Source organism: Eublepharis macularius, chromosome 4, assembly GCF_028583425.1.
Source record: "Eublepharis macularius isolate TG4126 chromosome 4, MPM_Emac_v1.0, whole genome shotgun sequence".
Taxonomy (NCBI): Eukaryota; Metazoa; Chordata; class Lepidosauria; order Squamata; family Eublepharidae; genus Eublepharis; species Eublepharis macularius.
This window is the reverse complement of record NC_072793.1, coordinates 41,849,896-41,859,753: the sequence shown is the minus strand read 5'-3', so window position 1 is coordinate 41,859,753 and position 9,858 is coordinate 41,849,896. Positions and strand designations below refer to the sequence as shown.

The window sequence follows — 9,858 nt, the reverse complement described above, 5'->3', positions numbered from 1 at the left end:
GAGGCTCTGCAAGTGCTTCGTAGCCGAGCCACCCCTTCTCCTCTCTCCCCCCTGCCCCGCCCACGCCGTGTGTCCTGCTTTCCCGCTAGTGGATGCCGTCGCTGTTTCTTCCCCCGCGCGAGCCCACGGGGTGTCACTCCTCCGGGATGACCTCAACCTCGGCCCGAGCCTGGCGCCTCACTCGCTTCGGGCATCCACGGAGCCCTGCTGCTCGCTGGGGCCGGACGATGGCCACGGACCGGGACCCCTGAGCGATCGCAGCCGCCTGGAGCTGTCCGCGGCGCGGCGAAGGAACCATCCAAGCCACTTCCCTCCCTCCAGCTACTGCCAAGCCAACCAAGGTAGCGCCCGCGGCTCGGGAGGGACAAGGGGGGAAGTTTCCCGGCCAGCACAGCAGCCTCGGGGAAGTGAGGGGAAAGCCAGCGCGGCGCTGCGGCCACCCCAGGAGTGCTGGACGCTTCTGCTCCTGGTGCAAGGGCGGGAGAACTTGGGATGGTGCCCCTCAACGGGAAACTCCTTGGAGGCTGCACGATTTTGCCTGGAGGAGGAGGTCGAAAGGCTCCTCCAAAGGACCTCTCTGAGCCAGGCATGTGGCTCGATCTGGATGTCTCTTGCTGTGCGTTCAGCCTCTGGAGTCCTCCAAGAGGGTTTGTTCGCTCGATTACAGAGACAATCGGACGGGAGCCCAACTTGGTTTTCCGTGCCGGTGGAGGCAGGGAGCTTTTCTTCCCGGGGAAAATTCTGTGCATCTCCAAAGCTTACCTTGGATAATAGGATTGGTCCAATAAACAAACCCTCGTTCTGAACCGTTCGGGATTCCATCACCTGCTCAGTGCTGGTTAGGCGCCATCTCACGCGCTCTCTCGTTTGGTAGCTTACACATATCTGGTCGATTTGGTTCCATGGTGGGTTGCAGGGAGGATGCCATTCGACTTAAATCCCAATCACTTGGAGGAACCTGGCTGTGGATAGGGCTGAGACTCGCACCTGGCCAGCCCTTCCTTTCATTTCCCGCTGGGAGCCAGAAGCATAAACCAGGTAATCCCTTGGGAAAGACTGGAGGCTAATGCTGCACTTCTGTAACGCTTACTCTGGAGTAATCCATTGAAAGCGTGGAAGCATACACAGGTTCAGTTCTGCAGAACTCAAGTTGCAATCCTATGCACACTTCCATGGAACTAAATACGACTGCATTCAGCGGGATTTACCTCCTAATAGGATCGGACTGCCAGTCGCTTACACCGACAGAAGAGAATTTTACTGAAATCAGTTACAGAAAAATATGCAATATGTATTCTAATCTAACTATGGCTGCCTGCGTGCAAGGTAAGAAAGGTGCTTTTTACATCCGGAGATCTCTGGAAATTGTGACTCTGATCCAATCCTCATCATCAGCTCCGACTCTCCCCTCCCCCCTCCCCTTTAGCAAGAAGATTTGGTTTTAAGATTTGGCAAACCTCTTCAGTGCTAGCAACTGTATTTGCGTCGAGGCTCTGGGTTCTCTGATGCCTTTAGGAGTTTAAATACTAGGAAAAGCCTAGCTGATGTCTGTGGAATTTATTTCCAAGCGCTTTAGTGGAAGGTGGGTGGGTTGTGGCTGTCACTCCGAAGTGTTTGCTAGTTCCCAGTTCCTTCCCCACCAGATCAGCCAGTCTCTTCCCGCTGGGCAGCTCAATCGCGAAGGCAGGGCTATTGGATTTCGGACGGTTCAGTCCCATGGAAATCAGAGCCTTCTCCTAAACGCATCGCTGGGAAGTCGGCTCCGCAGAATTCCATGGAACTGACTTGCACGCAGCCGATGGGATCTCAATGGACTTTTATCTCCAGCTCACCTGTTTAAAACGCGGGCACCTGTAGCACTTCCGAAGCCCAGCAAGCCGGGTTTCAGGAACTGCCAGTCTCCAGAGGCGCCCTCTACCTCTTTCCAGGATGCAGTCTTAAACTCCCTCGTAAGAAATGCCATTGAACTTAATTCGAATAAAGCCGTTCGGGTGGAGCCGGCTGGGGCGTCCTCTCGCCCAGCTCAAGCCAAGTTCTGTACAAAGAGACTCCCGCCTCGTTCGTGAGGCCTGCCGCCTTGAGGAGACTCGGCCGCAGCTCAGAAACGCTCTCCTCTTGCTTATCCCCGTGGCAAGAGGGCAGAGGCGGCCACCGAGGCCCGTTGGCGCTGAAGGGCATTCAGTGCGCGGTTTCCCTCCCTCGCCCCAGTTTTCTGAAGGGACCTGGCCCGAGAGCGCCCCGGCGCCCCAAGGTCAGGCAGTCAGCGCTGGAGTTGGAGCGGCGGGCTGCCCTTGGCGCGCAGTTGCTGCCGCTCTCCGCCTCGCTCTGCCCCGCGGGATCCCTGCCCGCGCGCCAAGCGCCGTCCCCCCCTCCGCCCCAGCCTGCTCAGGCCACTTCCCCCTCAGGCAGGCACCGGCTTCTTCCGAGAGCCCCGGCGAGTCGCCTACTACTATTGGAGTAGTAGGCCGGCTGCTTTTGGCGCCCAGGCGCCGGCGCGCTCTGCCTCTCTCTCCCTCACAGGATCCCTTCCCGCGCGCGCCAAGTGCCATTTGCTTCCCCCTCAGGCAGGCACCGCGAGCCAGGGCGAGCCCTACCTCCCCGCCCCGACCCTGGGCTAGCAGGCGGGCCGAGCTCACGCGCGCTTTCTCTCTCTCTCTCTCCTCCACAGGTTGCCCTTCCCGCCCTCCTCGCAGCGCCCCGGCCGCCAGGATGTGGCCGTCGGCTTGGGAGGCGCTGGTGGCGCTGGCGGCGGTGGCGTGCCTGGCGGAGGGCGTGCGCGGCGGCTACGGCCTGAGCATGTTCGCCGTGCAGACGGCGCCGCAGCCGGACCCCTGCTACGACGAGAACGGGCAGCCGCGCCGCTGCATCCCGGACTTCGTCAACGCCGCCTTCGGCAAGGAGGTGAAGGTGTCGAGCACGTGCGGGCGGCCGCAGTCGCGCTACTGCGTGCTGGCCGAGAAGGGCGAGGAGCGCAGCCGCACCTGCCACCTGTGCGACGCCGCCGACCCCAAGCGGGCGCGCCCGGCCGCCTACCTGACCGACCTCAACAACCCGCACAACCTGACGTGCTGGCAGTCGGAGAGCTTCGTGCAGCACCCGCAGAACGTGACGCTGGCGCTGGCGCTGGGCAAGAAGTTCGAGGTGACCTACGTCAGCCTGCAGTTCTGCTCGCCGCGCCCGGAGTCCATGGCCATCTACAAGTCCATGGACGGCGGCAAGGCCTGGGTGCCCTTCCAGTTCTACTCCACGCAGTGCCGCAAGATGTACAACAAGCCCAGCCGCGCCGCCATCACCAAGCAGAACGAGCAGGAGGCCATCTGCACCGACTCGCACACCGACATGCGGCCCCTGGCCGGCGGCCTCATCGCCTTCAGCACCCTCGACGGCCGGCCCTCGGCCCACGACTTCGACAACTCGCCCGTGCTGCAGGACTGGGTCACGGCCACCGACATCAAGGTGGTCTTCAGCCGCCTCCACACCTTCGGCGACGAGAACGAGGACGACTCCGAGCTGGCCCGCGACTCCTACTACTACGCCGTCTCCGACCTGCAGGTGGGCGGCCGCTGCAAGTGCAACGGGCACGCCTCCCGCTGCGTCCGCGACCGCGACGACAACCTGGTCTGCGACTGCAAGCACAACACGGCCGGCCCCGAGTGCGACCGCTGCAAGCCCTTCCACTACGACCGGCCCTGGCAGAGGGCCACCGCTCGCGAGGCCAACGAGTGCGTCGGTGAGTCGGCCGGCGCTGCACACGGGAGGGTGGGAGGGGGCCGGGTTCACACGTGCAGAAGCGTGACGGGGCAGAAGAGAGCGCTGCGCCTCACATTCCTTCAGGTGGCCGGTCATATTTTGGGGGGGAAAGACCCCTTGCAAACAGCATAGCAACAGAAGAAGTAGCACCTTTCTTCCTGTTGTGTGCGCATGGGAGGTGCGTCGTGTGTGAGAGAGTGCTTGTAATGCCACTTGTGCTCTCCTCTGCATTAGAGCTTCTGTTGACGCCTTATTCTCCTGCACCTGCAACATCAGTCTGTTCTAGGCCTGCAACAGAATGAGGACAATACCACTCCAGACACTTTTAAATGTTCCCCTCTATTGAAATCTCCTGGTAAATAGAAATCTAGCACTATGGAAAATGCAATGGGCTTCTCTCCCCTCTTAGGCTCCTTTTCTACTTCTTGGGAAAGCATTCATAAGTCCGTTCTACTATTTCAGCATTTTAACACCAGGGGCACATCAGTCTTAAGTTAACCATATAGACAGGCATTGCTTCCTATCACCACAAGCACAGTGCTTTTCCATGGAGTCAGTTCATACATCAGGGGGCAGTCCAAGAATTCCTACAACCACAGATAGATGGGAGGTACTTATATATTGATTTGGGGTACTTTGCGCGTGCTCAGAGGCATCCTGTCTTTCAGTTGAACACCCATGCCCTGATTTTGAACTTTAGCATTAAAAATAGTGCTGTGCTGGCTTACTCAAATTAATTTGAGTCATTCCCTAAATTTTTTTGCTGATGTCCTGTGACCTGCACTTTAAATACCCATAAGTGTTTTGGGGAAATGAAACACTCCAGCGCTTAGTTGTTTTCAAAATTAAAATTTATTTAGCACCTCAGACAGATGGGGGTTAGCTAAGTTGATGTATTGAGGAAGAAACTGTTCTTTGTATGTGTTCAGAATTACTGTGTTGTCAATCTATCTGTTTGTCTGAGCACTTCATGCTGACTTCCTGTTAAAAAGTATCCTTGCACAGGGGCCAAATACCAGGCTGTCTTGTGACCTGGTTGGAGGAATTGTCTCCTACAGTAAGAGAGGAGAACCACAGTGATGTAAGTTAAGTTGTTAGACGAAGACCCAGCTTCAAATCCTCATACAGGCAGGAAGGTCACGGGGTGAATTTGGGCTCCTTAACTCTCTCCAACAATATAATTGGGAGTGTGGGGGGAGATACTGCCTTGCGCTCCTTGAAGTCAGAACAGGATAAAAATGCTAGCGAGAGGGGAGCTGGCTGTGCCGACTCACTCAGCACATATTCCGGGAGTACTTTTCTGTCTTTCTTCATGTGTGCCAGACTTCCAGTATGAGACCCGGCTGAAACCGAGTCATGAAATAGTCGTAATCATTGTTCCTGTATCTCAAAGAGCGTCTTAAGAGGCAGGCGTTCTTAGATGTCATTTTGCTTAGCATGGAGGACCAGGTTACCTCTCCATCAGTCACGCAGTTTTAGAGGGGGCAGAAGCCTAGCCACTGAAAGGAAGAAAAGGGCCTGCGCCTTGACCCTTGGGGCTAGCTCGAAGATGATGGCCGGGGAGAGACCCGCTTCTCTCGCAGGCTTCTAAGACAGCGATAAAACTGGGAAGCAGGAAAGATGTCGGGGGTTCTTCCCACTATGCAGTTCATTTGTGTCCTTGTTCTCAGCCCACTTGGCCTCAAATAGGCTTCAATCCAAGTATTTCGGCTACTTACATTAAGCCTGGCAGGAAATTAATTTCCCGTCCTTTCCTCCCAAGTTAATGCCCCCCTTCTTCCCTACCCCAATTCAGTGCAGCCCTTTATTTCGAGGAACTAGGGGAGGGAAAACAGGTGAAAGGGGGGGGGTCGGGTTGAGTCTCCTGGATGGATAAAGCGTCCCTCGAGAGGTAGAATGAGCCAGAAGTGGCTTTCCCCTCCCAGCTCTGTTTTACCAGCTCGCTATTATCCCTGCAGTGACTTCCAAGGGCAGGTGGCGGATTGGGGAGCTGCGAAGCAGGCAGCAGGAAGGCTCTTCTTTTCTGAGGACGAGAACTTGCAGAGGATGTCTAGGAAGCGGTGAGGGCTTGGTTGGAGAAATGTAATAATAATAACTCTGCCTGGGTGCTCCACCAGAGATTCCTGCCTTTCCAAAGGGTCACATCCTCTTGTGCTGCTGCGGGCCCTTCAGGCCTCCCGAGACCAATTCCCCAGCTGCTCAGATCAGTAGCCAATCCCCTGGCATTTTTGCCGTCGGCCTGGCCAGATGCTTGTACTGGATTCAGCTGAACCAAGAAGAGACGCCGTCTGCCACTTCCAATGCGTTCTTTTGGCCTGGCAGATTGACACAAGGCTGAGACGGAATTGCAGCGCTTTGCTGCCGGGCGAGAACAAGAATGGGGGGAGAGGGGCAGCGAAAGAGACAGGGAGGGTTGGTGTATTGGAAAGTGTGGGGTGGGGAGCGGGTATGGTGTCTCAGAAGGGATCCCAGGCTAGCGAGACTGCCAAGTTAGATCGGATTTATCCCAGCTGCTGTGCCAGATGTGTAATATGGCCAAACTGTTTTTTAAAAATCATAAACTGCACCTAAAATCACTCAGAAGTGTTCAAGGGAAATGAAACACTCTAGTGGTTACTTGTTTTCAAAACTTAACTTTATTTACTTCTTTAGCACCTCAGTCCTCCTAAACATATCAATTTAAAAGTAGCTTCAGCTGAAACAAAGGCATTCTGTTCTGGACTAGATCCACTAATTTTGGAGGAATTGCTCTTGAACTGCCCCCTCTTAGTCAAACTGGAAGTGTACCTGCATACATTCAAGCTGAGTTTTGAAAATGTACTCCCTAGAAAACATATTTAACACTGCCATTTAACCTCATTTAGCTGGAAGTAAGTACCTCTGAATGCAACATTATGCCGTATGAATGAACGTGGTTGGTACTGGTCTGAAAGAATTATAAATGTATTTAGGTATATCTTGATGATCAGATTACCACTAAAATAATTATGAAGCTAATATTTCTTCACTTTTCATGCAAAAAAATGTTTTGTAAAAAAGTTCTGAAATTGGGAGCTGCAGTTACCTGCAAAGGAACTGGCTTTCTTGGGAAACAGTGTATTCTTAGAAATTACAGCCTAACCCCCCACCCTTTCTTAATAATAATAATTGTTCTCTCAAAGAGGGGGAGGGACAAAGATCATAATACTGCTTTAAATCATTTCTATTTCTCCAAAACAAACAAAAAGGTGTCTCCACCACCTCCTCCCCCCCTACAAAGTTCTAGAATTCTTTTTCCCCAAGTTCTCACATCTTTATACAGCTGGTTGCAAAGAGGTTGTTTCTGTGCTACATGTCCTTGCACCTTGAAATACTGGAGGAGGAGCAGTCTAGTCAGGAGCTGTAAGTAATTATAAGAGATTCACAGATGGAAAAAACTCATTTGCTTCCTCTGCCCACCCCTTCAAACATCATGGAACATACCACCCAGTCCTAAGCTTTGGGCCAACTTCCACCCCATCCTGCAGTAGTTCAGTGTGTGGCACAGCCAGGATCCACTAAACCCCCCCCCCACACACACACACACTTTTCTAGTTTTATCATCGCTGTGTGCCTTGCCCATATGCTTTCACCCCTCTGTGAATAACCAGACAGGCTCTGTCCTTGTTTCCTTCTTCAACATATTTCCCTGCTTCCCACACCTCATTTGAGTTTGTTGAACCACCAAGAGTCATTTAATTTTTTTTCTCTTAATAAAACTCAGCCATGGTTACCTCACAATAAACTCAGATTTCACAGTAGAATTTTGATTAAGAGAATTTATATCCTAATATCCTTTCTCTGCCCAGGCTTTTCACTTGGAGGAGCCTGGCTTAACATTTTAAAAAGTCATTCATGGCAGCTGCCTAAATTCTTTCTTTGGCAGTGTTTCCAAACTCCAAATCATGGACTGTGTCTTTGGGGAAAGAAGATACTCTCACCTGTCTCAGCACTCCAATCTGATGGCAGTAGGAGGTTTAGCATGGTGTTTCCCCCACTGGAAACCTAGCAAGCCTAGAAGCAGGTGTGTTTAAATGCTAGAAAGGTACATCTTAATATCGAATGACTGAAAATACACTAATGAAATTCTTGGTGGAAAGGAAGCAATGAATATAATTGATTGATAACTGACACAGATTTTTAAAAATGGCAGGGATTGTACACTTGAATTCTCATTTCTTGCTGCTGAAACCAAGAAAGATGCAGACCAAGGCAGGAAAGATTAAGGTTGCTCATGAAATAAAATTCTTTTAAAATCAATTTTCTTACCTGAAGGTACTACTTCCATGGCCTGAGCCTCCTCCTCATTAGACAAAATTGTTTTCTACCCACTTGGATTAGTTAATTGCTCTGGAGTGAGATGGGTGAATTCACAAGTCTTTCCCCCCTTAACTGAGTAGATTATTCTTACACTAACAAGTACCTACGGTTCTGTTTATTCCATGGATTTGAGGCATTCCTGCTATGATACATCCTCCTCTGCCCCACTGTCTGTTATAACAGGCAATCTGGTTATTGTGGTGTTATTGTAGTGTTGGAGATAATAATTGCTTTGGGTTCCATGCATCTTGCTTCATGGTAGAAGGCTGCAGGAGATCATCTGTGAAGAATCTCTAAACCTACATTAAGTTGTCAGTTTCTGCAGAAAATTCCAGACTGTGGTCAGCTTGGTCCTGTTATGAGGTTGAATACAGGAAGTACACCAGGCACCAGATTTGGGGAACACAACATGGTTAGTTATTTAATATTTTATTTATCCTGGGATTGAAACTTCTTGGACTTTCCAGCTTTGGAACTGAAATATTTTGGATGGCCCTGAAGATTCAGGAGTCCCTACTGATCCTATTTTGGCTGCTCATCCATGACCTTGGTGAATTTCTTTCCAATTAATACCAGTATGGAAAAGGTCAGAATATGATTTCTTCTCTTCTAAATAAGGCTCATTTACACATATCATATTATTTTGTTTAAGAGACAGTGGGTATTGTTTGCCTTGGCTTTCATTTGTAAGCTAAAGCAGCAGCAGAAATAAAACAGCACATGCAGTTTTATTTGTTCCATTAAATCATAATCAGATGTGACTTTAAAGGGCTTTTTAATTTCTTTGCTCTTGAAAACTAAGAATAATAACAAAGCCAAAGACTGGCAGCACATAGCAGTTGTTTGGGTCACTGTCTTCCTTTAGAAAATGAAAACAGCTAAATATGCTGTGATTTATTCCGAATACAAACATGGACTTTGCAAAATGTTTGCTACATTCTTATTCTGCCAGGATACCAATTCTCACATTGGTCTTTAAGGTACTATAGTTGGTCTTTAAGGTACTACTGGACCTGAATCTTGCTCTTCTATTATACACCATCATGCTCTTCTGTTACACACACAAACATAAAACTGCTTTACATAATCAGTCAGCTTACCTGCATGAATATGTTTTTGTATGAAAAATACAGATTTTAATTGGTGTTTTTAAGTAAATTAAGTGGCATCATTTATTCTTGATATTTCACATAGTATTTAGCTTTTGAATTTACAGATAATAGAGTATAACTTCAGAGGGATTCCTCACTACAACTTCTTTGCATTTTTCAAAGATTCCTTTTCTTTATTCAACTGCAAAGATAATTGAAATGGGAGCTCCACACAGTACTTAAGAGAGTGCTATATTTCTCATAAAAATCCATCCCAATGATTAAGGTCCACGTCTTCTTGAAAGTAAAAAGTCCTTTAGCAATCTTCTCCCTGCAATCCCTTTTTTTGGTCATTGTTTTCAGACTAATTAATTACTTCTGGTTTTCTCTTTCCCCCAGGCACTGATGAATCAAAGGTTAATTATCAGATTTTGTTCAGTTGTTGTGTGCAGTGCCAACGCTGTGCTAATAGTCTGTCTTTCTCACTGAAACTTAAGGTGGATGACTGCAATAATGCAATGATGAAATCATATGTTAAAAGGGCAAACCAGAAAAGAGTGTTGACAATTTCAATGTGCAAAGCAGGCAGTTAATAACATCCCTCCATCAACTCTGATCATTTACACTGGATTCGTGAATGCTAGAGAACAAGAAAGTGATTAATTTAGCTGGAAAGACA

General features: G+C 49.9%; 1 protein-coding gene across 2 annotated transcripts in view; it reads left to right on the top strand.

Annotated features, from left to right (window-relative positions):
- The first annotated feature begins 282 nt into the window (after positions 1-282).
- The window catches only part of NTN1 (netrin 1), a 195,514-nt gene continuing 185,938 nt past the window's right edge, over positions 283-9,858 (top strand). For both annotated transcript variants that reach the window (XM_054977333.1, XM_054977332.1), the window contains exons 1-2: positions 283-341; positions 2,669-3,730. In XM_054977333.1, coding sequence (XP_054833308.1) covers positions 2,710-3,730 — 1,021 coding nt within the window. In that variant the 5' untranslated portion in view covers positions 283-341; positions 2,669-2,709. The remainder of the gene's footprint in view (positions 342-2,668; positions 3,731-9,858) is intronic.